The sequence below is a fragment of the Rhipicephalus microplus genome, chromosome 6 (genome assembly GCF_043290135.1).
Source record: "Rhipicephalus microplus isolate Deutch F79 chromosome 6, USDA_Rmic, whole genome shotgun sequence".
Lineage (NCBI taxonomy): Eukaryota > Metazoa > Arthropoda > Arachnida > Ixodida > Ixodidae > Rhipicephalus > Rhipicephalus microplus.
The window spans coordinates 138228908-138247371 of record NC_134705.1 but is presented as its reverse complement, the minus strand read 5'-3'; the positions used below and the strand labels follow the sequence as shown (position 1 = coordinate 138247371).

Here is an 18464-nt window from a genome sequence, read left to right as displayed (position 1 = left end):
CTGCGTGCTCACTCTCATAGCAATAAAAAAGAGGTAGATGAAAGTGGGGCAATGACGTAATGCCTGTAGGTGACGTTCTTCCCTAATACGGCGTTCCAGGAACAAAGCAACGCACTTCGAAAAACGACGTCCATTTTTTGCTCAGTTCCGTATTTATTTCTCCCAAGGATTTTTATGTTGTTCTGAAGCTTTGCAAGAATTTATGCTGCTGTATGTGTTTTATTAAAAAAAGAAAACGCAATACTTGAAAACATGGTAGTGTTGAAGCCAACGTGATGGCTTGTAATGTTATTGTGTTGATGCATGTAATATTATTTTTAAAGAGCAAAAGCATATCGGTACTAAGCGCATTATAGCTTATTTTTTAGGAAAACACCACTTGTTATTTGAGAAAGAATTGAAATTGCAATGTGTCCTTTTTTCACAATAAGCGAGATGACACTTATTTAAAGGGCAGTTCTCAGCTTTAAGATGCGTATTGTGCAATTCACCTAATGAGAAGGATGTGGTTGCAAAACGGTTCGTATATAGTTTTCCCCTTATGTGTATGCTTCTGAAACTCTCTCACACATTTCACATTAGGGCGTTGCTTCAAGAATGATTCCCAAACACGCAACTCATAGTACGGCTCTCGACCTGCAAAGAGAAACGAAAATGGTGATCATCATTGCCACCGTAAAACAAATCACGGAGCTAAACCGAACACTGAACCTTAAAACTGGGATTTATATACTTGTATTATGTGAGGTGCAGATAGTTATTGCAGCATACTTGCATATGTCACGTGACGTCGTGAGGCCATATAAACGTAAGGTACTTTTCATAAAGGCCGCCAGAATAGTGCGGGGCATTGTAAATTGTAATAACCTTCCACAAAAAAAAAAAACCCTCTCCAAAGGCACCACATGCTCGATTCGTGAAAATAGCTCCTGCCATTGTGTTCGTAAAAAAAGAGAAAAACGTTGGCACATGTTTTTCGTAGAGTAGCATGCGTCACTCACCATGTTGTGCTTGCGTGACCATCATTACAGCGCAGCCATATTTTCTTGTCATGTAAAGCAATTTCTCCTTGGAGAGAAAAATATTATCTGCAAAATTACGTCGTATTCAATAAGGTCACAAACTCTACCTAAATTTACAGGAATACTAGTTTTCATAATTCAATATGGCAGAACATTTACCTATGGGGGATAGAACTGTGTATGTTTACGTATGAAGCAATGCACAAAGAGAAGGCAGAAAAAAAATGAGAGGGCAGGCGAACCATTGCACTTGAAACTACAATAGGTAAATAAAAAAAACGCGCTTAGTAAACCTACATATAGGTACGACGTGTGGCATAGACATTACATTTATGACTTTTCGGTGATTCACTAAAGAGGACATTTCACGATTGCTCAGAGCTACCGATACGATCCAATGACTTTTTTTCAGTGACATGGAAACTTTTATCATTTCCCTGGCCAACTGACCAATGCGATTGCAAAATATTACAGTTCCCATGTTCATATATAAGAATTTTTTTGCTCCTACATATGTAGGAAGATGAGAACGTTACTCCTCATAGGCCACATTTATTAATAAATTCTATTTGGTCACTATGATTATCAATTCACTTTGCTACAGTTCACATTAGACACAATGCCCAATGTGATAACACCTGTCCTGGTCATCAATGATAAAATAATGCTATTACCATAGTTTGGAGTTGGTAAGAAGGTGACGAAATTATCGGAACTTGGTACACAAACAGGATCTAATACCTTCAAGCTAATAGGTTGATTTTGAAAAAAAATCTAGTAGCGTCAAAATTGCCATAAATCTTTTTCCGGCACAATAGACCTAAACGGAGCAGCTGGCTTATGTGTTTTATTTTCAAAAAACAGCTCAAGATACAATTGTTAGAGAGTTTTATTGTAGGAATGAGCTTTTCAAGACTGTGGTTCAAGAGTAAGGCGAGAGCATCGTCCTGAACTTTGCTTGCTTTTTTTTGTCAATACTAACAAAATTTTTCTGAAGTGCAGTCATTGAATTTTCCTGAAGTAACCCCTGAAGTAAAATAACAAGGCAACCCTGCTTGTCTGAGGCAAGCAACTGCTAGTTATTTTTATTACCCAACTTCATTCATTTTTTTTACATGATGCTTCTTCCCGCTAAAGATTTTCGTCCTCTTTAGTCTGCTTTCAGCCATGAAGCGTGGGTGCTCTTCTTCCAACCCGTGACTGGCAGAAATATTGTTCAGCGCTACTTTTTTCGGTGGGGCGAAAGATGGTCTGGAACCGAACTTTCCACTCATTTCACTGATACTCTTGTAGTTTTCAGGAATTTCACAGTCTTCTTAAGTTGAGATATCACAGAGGCGCATTCCGGAGGCAGCAGAGGAGCGCCACAACTCTGGTGCCATAGCAACGTTCCGTATGATGAAGTGTTTCCATTTGGTAAGCAGGGGCTCGGCCAGTTTGACATACATCGACGTATCATGTCGCAGTGACTCCCTATATACTGAGCAATACGTATATGTCGGACTCAGTGGCGCTGGCTAAACATAGTTTTTGAAGCATTTTCCCTGCTTATAAATTCTAGGGGAGTCAACACAGTAACTGTAAAAATTTAGCCTAGGGAAGCATCCATGTTTAAAAGTGAGATTATTTGCATTCGTATTGTACAGCGACATGTCTGCGAAAATTTGCTCGGTGGTACGAGTACTGTCCGACATACAATAGCACCAAAACCCCTATCACAGGCAGCTAGTCATTGCATGGAGCTATAAGTTGTAAATGAAATATTATATGAACCCTCCTGTGCCCCGGTGTTTTGGCAATCCTTTTTCTTAAAGAAGACAATACACGCATGTTTCACAAAATTGTCTGAAGAATAGTACGTAAATCTTTTGCAATTAGTGCAGCTGTTAACGAGTGTATCAGTGTGCTAAGACCCAGGAAATGAAACATTGAATCAACTATGTTTGTTAGTGAAGACACAAATTACTGCCACGCACGCTTTTTTTGGTGCATACACGCATAACTACTGCCTTGCACATGCCACACCTGAATGACCAAGAACCTTCAATATTAATTTGGAACCTTCTGATATGCATTAGTCTGCAAGTACGAACAGTGACGTTCATTCTGAAACAAACGTAGTCTCGAGTGATAAGGCTCGAATAAATGCTGTCATTACTTGCCACCGGTCCCATTACCAACAGCCTGTGACAACCGACGCCATTTTCGCCGCTATCAACGTACACCGTGTATTCATTTGACATTTCCTGTCGTGCGCACAAGCTTGCCCCGAAAAAACGTTACGTTTTCAATATTCTGAGTACCACCTTCTTCACCGTCACGACCACGTCATATTACTTGCGCAAAATATCTACAAAAGTACGGTACCTGCAGTTTTAAACTCCTAAGCCTGATTGATGCAATGTTCTTCAAAGTCCAGATAATCAGTACGCCTTTTTTCGTCCGATTACCTTCACCTCGCCTAGGTAACATTGTTTTCTCAAGATATTCATATTCAATAGTGAAGGATACTTACAGTTTTAAACTGCAGAAGCGTGATTTGTAGTTCACCTAAACGTGGAAAATAAGGTGGCCGCACAATAAAGGATCGCTTTTGCACGTAGCTCTTGCTGCATTTATTGTAAGCACTGCAGACGATAACGGTGTTTTATCTCGCTACGTGAAAAATACGGCAGATTCCATGTACCGCATCTGTGAATTGACGTTATGTGAAGCACGCGGAGGGAAGGTGACTGTGTTGCAATTTTTTGATTGAGCGACACGTTCAAAAATTACGCTAAATATGCGTGCAAATGTTGTACGCACAGACATATGTTAAAGAGTTGCAGATGCTTATATAACCACTTGTTTGCACTTGCGCAACGTTGCCAACTGGAACATGTGTATTAGAGAAACGCCAGAAGCTGTTATGAAGCGCTGATGCTCGCGAACATGCTGGCACAAGACACTGCTACATAAATAAGCTTCAGCGCATAGCAACTAACCACAGTTGACGTTAATCTGACACTACGGCCGTATCGATAGAGTACATATGTAATGTTCATAAAATTGGGTAGGCAGAACTGAAACTACGATTGAAGTTTCACAAATATTATTGTCTATTTCAAAAGCAGTGCCGAGACCTGACGTAGCTCTGTGGTAAAACTCTTCATTGCCATGCAGAATGCTTGGGTTCGATTCCAGCTGGGACCCTGACCTATATTATTCGCATTCGCCAGGTCGACGCTACCGACGTCGGGTATTTCATAACGCTCGCGCGTTAGAACTGCCCATGTGTGTTCTGATCGTTCCGTGGTAGATACTAATTGTCAATCACCTGTGGCACATTCTAGCTGTCACGGGTCCCGTTAATTAGGGAAGCGATTGCCGGGCTAATTCCAAGGGCCGAAGTATCGGCCCCCCAAACCGCACCACGAAAGCGTGGACAATTTAGAAGTGGTCCTATTTGGCGCGCTAGCGGACGCCGGCTGTGGCCCAAAGAACAAGTGAGAGCCGAGAGTTGATGAACAAAACAAAATTATATTCTCAATTATGGCAGATCAAAACGATACACAAGTATGCACACTCAACAGTAGTTGAATACAATATGTCACCAATCAAACAACGTACTACGCTGTACAATCAGCCACACTCGAAACAACGGACACAGACAACAATACGCACTACAATGCAGTCGCATGCATTGAAAAGCCAGGACACTTAAAGACTAAAGAGTTAGAAAACTTATTCAGTCTACAGTTCTTGGAACAAAAGTCTGGATGATACTCTTCCGAGAATCGCTCAAAGTCGAGCGTTGTTGCCGTTCCGCAGCCCCCGAAGTTTCTCTTCTAGGAAACCTCACTTCTTCAATTGGCCGCTCTCCAGGCTCCGAACTTCTTCGCCGGAAACACGTCGGTTTCACACACGCAGCTGTTGCCACGCGTCTTCGCTCGATAGCGGTAGACACACACTCTTGCCTGTAGCTCGAGTATTCACCCCTCAGGTGGAAATCCTCTTCTTCTCCTCCTTTGTCACGAAAGACAAAAGGCTTCGCCCACAAGGCGGAACACCCTACGCACTCTGGCGCATACTTTCGTCTTCTCCTGCTTTGTCACTAAGGACAAAACCTTCCCCGACAGACGCGGTGGAATAACCCCACGTACACAGGCGCTAACTTACTTCTTCTCCTGATCTCCCATCTCTGCTGCTCGATTAAATACCTTCGGCGCGAGATTCCAGAAAGTTCTCATCATTTCGTCGGCGCGATACGCAGCGAAGGCTGGGGAAAGCGCGAGGTGGTACGAGGGCCGTCCGCGAAAGATGACGCAACCCTGCATCACCACGCCCCTTTCCATCGAGAACTTTCTAGGGCTTGCTCGGCCGCTGAAGTGAGGAGGTTCGTCGGCGAACCTACGCTTTCGAGGGAGAGAGACGCGTGCCCGAGGAGTCTTTGGATGCTTGTTTTCTTTTTTTCATCGTTGACCTTGAGGCGTCTCTCCGGCGCTTTGTCGCGAGAATTTGGCGGCGCGCCCTTTTTGAGCTCTCGTTTTGTGACACCAGCATACAAGCGGTACATATCCGCCCTTGGGTATGTGTCACTGTCTGGAGGGAAGTCTTTGACGATGTACGCGACGGGATTGTGACAATATTTTTGCCTTGACCAGCGTGTCATATTCGTCAAACGATCTTACCCTCCCATTCTAATTTTGACTCACGCCAAATTAAGGGGGTGATCACGACAGCACCCACATGTAAGTGGCCAGATAGATAGATATATAGATAGATACGCTCAAAGGCGCCGAAGTTTGCTAAGAATGCTTTGCATTTAAAACACAAAATATTGAAGAAACTCAGAGCGTGAATAAAAATTTAACGCATGGTTGTTGTTAACTAGTAAACGTTACTAGGTCTTTAAAAAAAGAAAACAAAATTAGCAACTAAAGCACCTACTGAAAGAAAGCTATAGTTTGCAGTCTACGATTCTCCCACTGTGGCCACACGGATATCTGAGAATTGCATAAAAAACTGCAGCGTCCTCTACATACCTAGGTTTCGGACTTGCATTACGTCGCATTGCTCCGCCGAAAATATTCCCTGGAGTTTCTTTTTAGTCCAGTGGCTATAAGTGTGATGTTATAAAGTTTATTTATTCATTTATCTATTTACTTCTTTATTTACTTATTTAGTTAGTACATCCTGTCAATTCCTAAGGGATTATTGCAGGAAGGGCACAACTTGTAAGTATAACAAAGTTTTAAATAGTGTCAAAGGAATAGTTCATGCAAAATAACAAGAGCACTTTTGCTAATGACAACGTATTAATCTATAAAAACTCAAATATGCAGAAGATCTATATAAAACAGTGAAATTTAACTTTAACACACAGACGCATCATGAAATATCAATGTAGGTACGACTAGGTCATACAATCAGTCACACGTGCATAAGCTTAACAAAAAAGTACCGAAAACGCATACTTTGCAAATGTAGTTAGTGGCATGAGGATAGAAGTAAGGGTAAAATCAATAGTTAATGGATGGTGCGAAACGTAGTTTATGTTTTTGTGTCATCTACGTATTTTTTAAGTAGTGAATGAAAAGTGGTTACAGAGTAGGTATTGGTAGTAGTGGAAGGTAAGTTGTTCCGCGGCCTTATGGCTATAACGGGAGGAAGAAGTGTTTAAAATAATTGAAATAAAAGCGGTGTTCATTTATTGTATATGAATGTTTTAGTCTAGTTATTCTTCTGTCTGCAATAGAGATGTACTTAGAACGGGTAATACTTATTTTGTCAAGAATTAGTTGATGAAGCATTATTAATCGTTCCAGCATAGAGTGGTTTGCAATTAATGATGATGATGGTAAGTAATGCTAGCAAGTAAAGATGTTAATTTTTTAGAGAGTAGTGGAGATACCTTACTGTTGCTCATCACGGAAGTAATACCGCCTGAAGATAATGGATGTCTGACTGATACTGGTCACTCGGTCCACTTTACATTGAACATACTCGCTTGTGTTCGTTTTGTAAGTCCATATACGTTCTCTTGTGCACAGAAACTGCAAGAAGTTAAAAAAAATGTCATACATAAGACCTGCTGTTTTTGAAGAAATCTATGCTTAGAGCCGGAAAAGAAACACATTATGAATACATTCTTCAATACAACAGAATGAGAGTACATCGTTCCTAATCTTTCGAGCGAGTGCGCTGTGTAAATATAGCGCATACTCAGCCGTGCGCGTGCCTTCGTTCCCGCTGAGTTGCCTTCTCCCCCGCCCGAAGGAACGACCAACAACGGACGGGACTTCCGGTGTTGTTTACCGAATCCCGTGGGCCTAGTGCCCTTCTTCGTATATCGGCAAGACAGAAAACCTACCAGAACGACTCAAGCAACACGCCAACGACGCCCGGAAGCTGAACAAAGAGCGCAGTGGCGTCGCACTGCATTGCAAGACGTTTGACCACCAGATAAATTTCAAAGCAATGACCATTCTTGAAAGCGAGACCACCTGGAGGAGAACAATGACAGGTTGGGTGAGTCGGTACTCAGCCATATTATAACTACGCAAAAAAAACAAATGAAAATAAAAAAAGGAGAGGAAAGAACAGTTTTACCGTTTTTCGCGAAGTTAAATCATGTACCTGGAGGAGAAGGCTACTGCTGGAGTTGTGGCATGTACAGTGAACGGTCCAGAACATCAACTGTTCTCTCAAAACCCTTCGCCGGTGTAACCACATGAACTACATACACTATGCGGCAAAACGGGAGGGGGGGGGATCTATAACCATCCCGCAAGTGCCTTGCAGACGCCGCTGCAACATCGCCACAGTTACCCCTGAGGAACGAACCGAGTCGTTTCCGAAGCGTTCTGGCTGATTGGAGTTAAAATAGTTTCTCAGTTTACCATCCCAACCAGGCAGACATCCGTATACATCCTTCGAATGTTTAGATTCAAATAAGCACGAAGGCATGCGGTCGTGAGAAATCGGAGACAAGTTTGCAACACTTGTCATTCTTCAAGGGTTAACGTGAATGTAAGAGTCATTCTATTCCTATCTTTCATCTCCATCTCCCCTAATTTCAGCTGTTATGGCAAGCAGTTATCTGTGGACAAGCATAGAGACGGAGTATGTCTAAGGAGCTTGCCCGCCAAGCTTCTTATGTTCGGGTCATGTTCCTTGGCGTGTGCACTGGAGGCTGTGCAATGTCCCCACTAAATGCGCACCATAACTTTCATGAAGCAGAGAGGCACTCACTATGCCCCTATGCCATTTGTCCTTGTGCTGGTAAGTGAAAAACCCACTACCCATCTGTCAGGCATTATTTGCACTTTGAGCTGGAGAAGATGTCTCGTCAATAGGCGCACCCTGAAGTGAGGGCCCGCGAAGAAGAAGCGGCACCCAAGCGGCGGCAGGAGAACCTCTACTCGGAACTTGTATTGGCATTACCTTTTCCAACATTTAAGTGCAACCTATAGTTCATGACCTGCTTGCTATATACCTTACTTACCACGATATTGCAATACTGAAAGGACAACTCGTTCCCCATATTTGTAATCAGTAACGTAACCTTTTTACATGTCTGGATCGATGTGTAAATTAATAAATCTTTTGTATATATAGGCGTATGTGCAATCACCTCTTTAGCAACGTCTCACGTCTTTACATGATGGTAGAGAGTTTTTACGGAGAATTCACAATTTCACCCGATCAATTCCCTGCAAGCTCCTATATAGCATGATTTTTTTTCTCATCAAGGATTCTTGATAGGTTATTTGCGCTTTTCGCACATCATGTTTGTTACGAAATGGTTATGGCTACTTTGAGATCACTGTAAATATTGCTATAGAGAAGTTGAAGAAACCTTAATTTGTTTAGAGCAATGTTACAGCGCGCTCCATTGTGTATAAAAAGGCTTACTGGGTAGTTTCTTCTTTTTTGCAGTAGATTTTGAGTTACTCGATCATTTTGTTGTAAATCTTTCAACCATAGATGAAATCACCATCAATTCAAAAATACACGATCGTATTGTGGGGGATATTAATCCAACACATTACTCGCTTTCGAAGTGCGTCGATGTTTGCTGCTCATATATACGCTGTGACTGCCTCGTAGCAAAGCCACATTGCTTCTTGGAGGCATAGTATAATTACTACTATATTACCTTATCATTGACAGGGCGTTAGAACTACATTAAAGTGACATTCACAAAACAAGAAGGCTTCCCCCTTTATGATATTTGACATTGTGGTCGAAAGAACGTTCCAAGAAATTAGACAACTGTAGCGATATATTGTTTCTTCACTTCAAAACAGTCTGTCCTATTTTGCACATCATACAAGCCTAGATTATTGAAATATGCTTTGGTGAGAACATGATACAGCACTTTTGGTATTCCAAAAAATAGTTGGGAGGGCATGATGCAAAATGTTTACCTCTTTGATATCCGGCCTACGCTTACTAACACCGCGTGCGAATAAAGCGCTCACCAATGTCATGGAAGAGAAAACCAGGACGGTTGTATAAAGCCGCTCTTGAACCATGCTTATTGTTTCAGCAACTGTGAGAGCTCAAGCTAACATGAAGCGTGAGATTGCAGCTTCATTTGAGAAAGAACTACCCGCATGAGAATACAATTGTAGAATGAATCTCACAGGTGGGCAATGCGAAATTGTGTTTTGGTCGCCACGTCACTAAATCTTTGTTTTATTTTTATTGCGATAACAATTAAATGAACAATCTCGGCTGGATTTCGCCGCCGGCGTCGGCGTCATGCACCGTATATGTATACGTATCTATATATGAAAATGCAAGAAAGAAAAAAAATCCAGAAAAAAAGACTCTCGCGTGCGGAATCGAATGTGGGACCACCGCGTCGTGAACGCGAGGCGTTAACCACTGAGCTACCGAAAGATTTTTTTCCTTATTACTGAGCTACCGAAAGATACCATCTCTTATGTTCAAAGGGCAAGCTATCTATATGTACCACTTACGGCTGTTGGCTGGCATCTAGAGGGAGAGGAGGGCTATGGTGTTTTCGACATTATCAGCAAGATGGCGCAATGCGCGCAGCGGCTGCCGTCTCCCACGCGTACTTTTGCCAGCAGAATTGAGGTGAGTGGGTTATCTCTGACGCACCCTTATGTCCCGGTGAGGAGGATCATACATCTTGGCTGGCATTCGGCTTGCACTGGAACGATTATGTTGTAGTTAAGGGGCGCACAAAGGTCCCTGCAATCGTCGCACAGCTTCCGTCTGCGAAAAGATCGTACTTTTCATACACAATGAAGTAACAACTGAGACGCTTATTCGCGTACCTGCGAGATGTTTCGCGTGTCATTTGTGCGTGAGAAACGGAAGGTACGTTTCGATCTGCTTGCAATTCAAACGTGACCTTCCAATCTGTTTCTATCGCGTTCATTTCATTGCCTTTGCGGTAGAGCTTGACTTTTTTGCGACATTTCTAAAATATGGCATGCGTGCTTTTGTGCGTATTTTATTTTTGTACTGTATTTCCCACTGTGGTACACCTAACAGCTAAATAGCGCAGCCAGTTTCAGTCATCTCGTAGTCACTAAACGCCTCAGGAGGAACTCTACTGGTTGGTCTTTTGAGTTTATTTTCAACACTTGAATGATTATTTGCTTCCCGAGTGCATAACAAGGCATACAAATCCTATCCTCTTAACCACACAAACCAAGAAAGTCTGTGCACTCGTGTTGATCTTGTGGCTTCTGCACGTAAAAGCACAAAAATCACTAAATCAATAGGTGTAGTAGAAAGAACGTGGCATGTGCAGGATTGAACGAGTGTTGACTAATGTCGTTGCACCATATCAATGGTGCGCCCACCATGCACGTTGCGGTGCAAGTCTTCCAAACACTGCCCTCCATCAATATGCCACTTCGAGAATGACACTGTTCTTGGTCATGGAGCGACTATGATTCATTGCCATCTTGGCTAAAGCTCGCCGCTCTTCTGCGCTTCTTCCGTTCATTTCCGCCTTTTAGAAGCGCGAAATGAAAAAAAAAACGAATAAACAGGCTTCATTGTTGATAGTACCAGTAAAGGACAGTGGTGTAGCAAGAACACTTTAAAAGCGCTTTGTATTTGGGCGACATGGGACGCCTTGCGACGGCCCCTCACACGCAGTTATCACGTACGCCGAAGTGGGTATCTTAAAAGCATGATCGCATCGGCAGCTTCTGGTTGCCGTTACGTTACAATATAACACTCAGAAGACTTGAATAACTCCCCTTTTAACTTGAGGAACCTTCAGATTTAACGAAATCGTTCCATTTTGTAGGATCGACTTCGAAATCTATTATCGAATGTTTATTGACTACTCTCATTAACTATCCTCATGGATAAAATTCATAGATCTACCCTGTACACGAGGCTTACGCCACACGTGATCGCATCCGGTGAACATGAGCTTTCTGCTGCTGAATGTCCACGACATTGCACCGCTAATGATAGCATCTCTCACCACTTGGAAAAGCACCAGTCGTCATCTTTTATTTGTTTTTGACATGAACACACAAATTTAAATTTTGACATTTTGACCCTACGTGTAGATAATTGTTGCACATTGGTCCACAAATAGCCTTCCCTCTACGAGTGTATTTGAAGAGTTTCCGTATGCACTCCTCGTGAGGTCTTTCTAAAACAAATTAATCCCGGATTCTGAGCTCACAGTAAGGCAGGCTTGCCTAAAAGCGATAATATTCTTTGTCTTAATAATGGTGACCATTCGCCGTGAAGAGCTTTACGCATAGTATTGTACGATGGTTAACAAAAGTTGATATTCCGCAAGGTAGGGCATAACTTGTGAGAATATTAACACAATTACCAAGTTATGTTGTAAATATGCGCAATTGTGACACATTTGTGAGCTAACTAAAAATGTAGGATTTAGAAGTGTAAGAGTGAGTAGCTTCCATATCTTTATTTTAGTTCAGTACCTTTATTTCTGCACACCGCATACCCCTATGTAATGCCCTCGGGCCTTTAAGGATGCAATAAATGAAATGAGGATTTCCGGCGCACTACATTGCATTACCATGCTTTCTTTGTATGCTAACTTGTGCTATTCGCGTTTTCGTATTTTTATGTCTCATGTTTTTGACAATAAGTTTTGTTGGACACAACCCTGAAGTGGCATGTGGGTAGAAGTAAGGGTAAAATCAATCGTTATTAGATGGTTAGATGTTTGTACTTTATCAAGTATTTTTCAAGTAGTGATTGAAAAGTAGTTTCTCCTCAATTGTAATTCCCCCTATGTGGTGGCCACATGGGTCCTCGGGATATATGATAAGAAAATGTGAACATTGGGGTCCCGATCTATGGGAATGTATATTTCGCCATTACATATGGCCGGAAGGCAAGTCCTGGCCATTTCGTCACCCTGTTTTGTAGGGGCTGATTCATTTTATTCAACGCAACCAAGACATTCATTTTAAGTGCGCACTTTTGTGCCATCTTCTGCGGATAATAATCTACCTACGACTCTTTTATTTTTTTATTAGACTAGTTGTTATCCGTCTAGTACCTCGTCCGTATTTTGTTATCGCGTTTTTCGAATTTGACCTTCAATATCCGAGCCCTATTAGAGTCTATCTAACCTTGAGTCCTTTCTGAATTCTCTCTAACGGGCGCTTCTTGCTGAACGTTTGCTAAATGTATGTGATTATGTGCCCGATTCTTTCACCCCTCATGTTTGCCGACAACGCTGCTAGGTGCACCGAAGGGTGCCGACGCGTTCATATTGAGCTCCACAACTTTCTGTTGTTTTGGTCAGTTTTCCGTGTGCGGCAGACTTTTCTTGGCTGCGACGTAAATCATGAACTTTTTCGACACCTTTAAGTACCACTCTTGTCGGTGAGAACCTGCTTTTTCTCGACCCTACGACCCTGATCTTACCATGTTAAGTGTGAAGCCTATAACGGCGAGAAGGCAGCAGCAGCTCCTCTAGCGTCTCGACGGGGCCCAAGCGACCGATGGCTGCCTCCACCCCGACAGCTCTAGACGCGGGCTGCGACTACATCAATGGGATGGACCTTCGAGAGGCAGATGCGCATGATCTTGCGACTTTGCGAGAGTGGAATACATCGGACGCTGGCAGTCCGAAGCAGCAGGAGCTGGATGGAGACTGAACGGTAGTGCTGACACTGCATCAGCGAAAGGCACAGGCTCGCGAGAGCAAGCAAAAGACGTTGAACCAAGGCGGCGATGCTAGCCAGCTGCAACCCCCTGAAGTGTGGACCCACGAACGTCCACGCAAGAAGCCGAAGTATCGCAGACTTTCACCTCTTAGAAGGGATAATTTCAAGGTCATAGTGAGGCCGCACCAGGGCCTTACAGTAAGAAGTCTCATAAGCCCGATGCTCGCCGACGCGGTGATAGCCGTATGCGAAGGCTTGATTACACGTGAGAAATTTTTGCTTCTCATCAAGCCTGGCTCAAACATCTTCATAGCCTCTACGCCGCACTAAGAGGCTGCTGAGAAAGTCAGTTGCATCGCTAGCTTGATGGCAAATGAACGGCCGGATGCAGTCAAGGCCTATGTGGCGGCCGGCGAGATAGCCACCCGAGGAGTGATACATGGACTTCAGCCACACACCCCATCCGATGAGCTCAAGGCAAATCTCCGGGTGCGCACACAAGGCGTGGAAGTCCTACATGCACGGATGCTTGGCGACACGAAGACCACAAAGCGTGGCACACGTCCACCTTTTACGGTGGACGTGTGCCACGCTGCGTGTATTACCACGGCGGGGAGCTCCCTTGCTACCCCTACAAAAACACCACGCAAGTGTGCAAAGTGTGTTACTACGTTAGCCATAGATCTGACGTATGCCATCAACCTCACACTCCAGTGTGCCGCATTTGGGGCATGCGAGACCCTGTTCCCAGTCACGAATGCTTGCCCAAGTGTGCAGCTTGTGGAGATGATCACCTCACCGGAGATCGCACTTGCAAGAAGAGGTTCAAACCTCTGCGCCACACTCACTGCAACACTTCCAACAAGCAGACACCGAACTCGCCACTAGAGCGCACTGCGACAAAGACGAAGAAGCATCTCCGATGGTTCAGCTCGGACGCCGAAGACCTGGACATGGACTGGCCCAGTCTGCCACCTGCCAGCGATAGGCCCCACTCAAATGTTCACTCAAGATTACGGACCACGACAACATCCCAGACAAAGTCACAGTCGATTTCTCAGTCGCGGTCCCGGTCATGATCCTGGTCGAGGTCCCAGTCCAGGTCCCGGTCAAGGTCCCAGAAGAAATGTTCTTTTAAGCGGCAACAATACGCCGGATCCCACTCTTCCCGAAGCCACAAAGCCAAGACTCCAGGCCGACCCACATCGGCCTGGAGGTAAGGCGAGCAAACGTCGAGTCTCCCTCTGTTCCTATCACTAACAATCCAGAATACCAGCGAATTATAGCCGAGAACAAACCCCTTCGCGAGAGTCTGACCGAAATCGTGAGAGTCTGAAATCACGAGACTGACTTCGCGAGAGTCTGACTGAAACAAACCCCACACGTGGTCTCTCATCACGCGGCTGGTAACGTTTCGGGCCAAAATGAAATGTCCTCAGGGTCACCTGAATGTGCCCTCCCACAAATTATGCAGCAACTTAAAAGCATGCAAGCTTTTCAGCAGCAGATGCATTCTGAATTTGAGAATCTTAAAGTTTATGTCTATGAATGTGTCACTAGAGTTAAAAGTAACGCGAGGAAACGCACAAATTCTAGCCCAGGTTCGCCGGTAAGCCGGCGGTCGAAACAGGCAGACGTCACGGAAACCACCGCTATCCATCATGGCTAATCTACCACGTAATAGACGAACACAAGTAAACCATCTTGAGATCTGGCATTAGAACTGCCGCACCTTTCATAAGCGCGCGGCAGCTCCTCACCAGTTCATCAAACCACACCAGTTGAAAACGCAGGGGTCGGGACCCCTGCCGCACGCAAGCCGGTGACAAATAAGACGATTGGCGACGCTCTTTCACCCTCTGCTGGTGTGTGGCAGATGTGCCGGCACGTGTGTTGCGGCTGTGCGGTTAGCGCATGGAACGGCCCTGCAACCTAGTGAGCATTGTTGGAATTACCGCCTTGAGCGGCGACTGAGAAGTGCACACCGGCAACACGGGCGTACACACCAACTGCCTACATCGCCACTGGACAAGGGGCAGGCATTATAAGCTTGCCGACCAAGATCCAGAAATACCTGGCCTTCTAGCAATGTGGTAGAACACCTCAAAACCTTGGCTTCGATTTACACTTGAACTGGAATTTTATATAATTGCACGTATCTTAAGTTTGTCTCATGCACAAAGCTACCAATTTGCCCAGAAACAACGACGTCAACACCATTAAAGAAACGTCTATGAAATGAGCTCGCGGACGTTGCCTCTCTAAAACAAGTCTTGCACGACTCTTAGCTTCATCAAGTGGTGGAATTGAGAGCTTCGCAGGGTGAAGATACAATAGCACTGTGGTAAAAAAATGGCGGTGCTAATTCGAGATCACTGGGAGAATTCGCTGCCCTGCACTGGGCATGAACACTCTCTTAAAATGGTGGTGATGACCATGTGCATTCAATTATGCAAATACTCAAGTACATGTTTCGACACGTTTAAAAAATGAGCGAAGTCGATGACTGTTACTAATGCAAAACGGGAGTGCAGCCTGCCCGTGATTAAATTGGGTAACTTTTGCTGAAGTATTCATTTGCATTTATTCAGCTTATAAGCTATTTTTCTTTATATTATATTGTATAGTAGGGTATGTTCAACTTTATTCACGTCCTGAAGATCAACCTTTAGTTTCACTTAGGTGGCTCCCACGCTTGGAGAGTTAGGTTCAGCCTTACCGCCGTATCATAGGCCCAGTACCCTATGTGAAAAATCCCCACTGTGAATGACTTTTTGCCACCAGTCTCTTTCTTTGTCCCAGTCTGTGAAAGCTATAGTGCACTGCCACAGCACATGCTGTATAGTAGTGATGATTTTACAATTTTTGAATTTGAATTGCATCTTTCGTTCTCGATAAATTTGAAAAATTCTTTGTTATTGTGTATCTTTTTGTTTTCTAGCTGTGCGAACTGAACTGCGGTTACAAATAACGCTTTTTCGGCGTATTTGAAGTAATAATTGCCATTTTGGTTACTTTTTACTTTTTCTCTATTCTTGGTTATTTGATGTCCTTGTAATTTCGTGTTTAGGAGCATCGAGAAAGCTTTGAAAAAAAAAAGAACACTGGGTGGTCTTAGGCGCGTTCATGCTGGAACACTTCACTGTACTCATTCACTCAGTTACAGCAATGTACAGTCAACCACAAAAGTTTGCCGACTACGCGAGCGCGCGCCAAACTGCCAGTTAGTGCCATCTACCGTCGACTGCAGTGCTAGGCTGGAAACGGCTATATTCTTTTTCACAAGCCTTTCAATTTTCTACTGCCGCGTGGCGCATTGTTAGTTCGCAGTGTTCCAGCGGAGCGCTTATCTGCTGTACGACTGTCACATTTCTCTCTTGATAGCAGGGTCAAAACATTCACAGCGTGCCTCGAACGCAGATGCCAAAAAAAAAGAAAAAGAAAAAGCACCGTGTTAAAAGTTAAAAAGAGAAATGTGAAGTATACTTGTACCCAGTCACAAAAAAATACAGACCGAAGATTAAGGGGAAGATGCTGCTTAGGCACTGTGGTGCTGTCTATCGCAGTTGATAAAGCGGAAGTGTCGCAAAGAGGCTTTTGTCCGCGCTCTCACGTGGTCCGCAAACTTCTTGTGGTTTACTGTACGTACAACGAAGGACGACGTTGAACACTGGCACGAGTTTCTTAAGGAAGCCCTAAGCTATTTTTAAAACAAAACAAGGTTGTAGTGTCATGCTATGTAGTCTCATGCGGTGAACTCGAGTATGCAGACGAAAATTTACATAACTCATAGCAGATAACTTTACTTTGCCGAAAACTAGCAACAGGCGCCTCACCCAGAATCACGACTTTCGCCGCTACATGTGATTGGTCTCAGCTCCATGACGTCACGTTCGGAAAGGTGAGGTCAGCAGACTGCGCTCGCCTGCAGTCGATGCCGCGCTTATCTGTTGAAATCGGGTGATTGCAGTTACTGTGGAAGTCACGACGAGTTGGCTCTATGACCGTGCGTATTCGAGCTGGTCGCCACTGCAAGAGTGACAATCGAATGCGATGGCAGCCCCGATGATGCGGCACAGGAAAGGGATTCCCAGCCAGCTGCCTTCCGCTGCGTCGGAAACATAGACTGGTGCGTATGAGATGCATGTCACTGCCTAATTTCACTGTAGCAAGCTGATACAAATGATACGTTCCATCGTGGATAATAAATTCTATTAGGAATAGCAAGCAGCGTCGGCCCTCGCTTTTAGCCGCGTATTGGCCCGGTCCACGCTACGCACGCGCATCGGGCGGAAACATCTGATGTTTGCGAATTTAACTGATTAAACTGAAGCGTTATTGATGCAGTCAGTATCCAACTTCGCAGCGGGCAAGAAGCATGTTATGAGTGAGTGTGTTACTGCGAAAAAAAATACACAGAAGGGTCGCTCTTTGCCGCAGTGGTGACATGTGCTCTAAAGTGCACTGCAAGCTTGTACTTGAATAGTAGGCTGACATATGTTGCAGTTATGTTTACAATACAGTCGCTTTCTCTAACTTATGATCAGTACCACAGTGATGGTGTGGTAAAATGCAAGCGGTATATTAGACATACATTTGGTATGTGTTATAGCTCCTTTTATGCGCGATGATTTACTCCGTTTACCTGCCGTGTTTGTAGGCCTCTCTAGTTGTCACAGGCCAAAATTTGACCTCGTGAAGAAGAACAAGAAGCTGCTGCTATAGCTCAGGAACCTCAACAATCAGATGTGGTGTGTTTTCGTTATTTTCATTTTTTCTCAAAACACGTTTGCAATGACTCCAACTTAGTCCGCTTTTGTTATCAATGATCTGAATGTAACACGCAACACCTCTGTGGTCTAGTTGCTAGTGTAATCGGCTGCTGACACCCTAGGTCGTGGGATCGAATCCCGGTGGCGGCGGCTGCATTTTTGGTGGAGGCGAAAATGCTCTAGGCCCGTGTGCTCAGATTTGGGTGCACGTTAAGGACACCCAGGTGGTCGAAATTCCCAGAGCCCTCCACTACGGTATCTTCTATAATCATATGATGGTTTTGGGACGTCAAACCCCACATATCAATCAATCAATCAATGAATCAATCAATCAATCAATCAATCAATCAATCAATCAATCAATCAATCAATCAATCAATCAATCAATCAATCAATCAGTCAATTAATCAATCAATAAAATAATTCATTTTGAACTAAACGTCCGAGAACGCCTCCATAACATCTTATGTAAAGTATACTGCGCATAACATGCGCGTCATGATTTGATTCCTCGGACCTGTCCCTTAACT

General features: G+C 43.9%; 1 protein-coding gene across 4 annotated transcripts; it reads right to left on the bottom strand.

Moving 5' to 3' along the window:
* Positions 1-129: 129 nt before the first annotated feature.
* On the bottom strand, positions 130-9625 carry LOC119185494 (uncharacterized). Of its 4 annotated transcripts, none has more exons than XM_037434483.2 (5): positions 9488-9625; positions 6921-7057; positions 6047-6120; positions 1002-1088; positions 130-636 (listed from the first exon to the last, which is right to left on the bottom strand). In XM_037434483.2, exons 1-5 carry the CDS (start codon positions 9539-9541, stop codon positions 488-490), a joined length of 501 nt encoding a protein of 166 aa, XP_037290380.2. In that variant the 5' UTR covers positions 9542-9625; the 3' UTR covers positions 130-487. The 4 variants fall into 4 exon arrangements, 2 of the variants coding, with proteins under 2 accessions (XP_037290380.2, XP_037290379.2); XM_037434482.2 differs by having other exon boundaries at positions 9434-9596; XR_005111563.2 differs by lacking the exon at positions 6047-6120 and having other exon boundaries at positions 6916-7057; positions 9434-9596.
* Positions 9626-18464: the final 8839 nt, after the last annotated feature.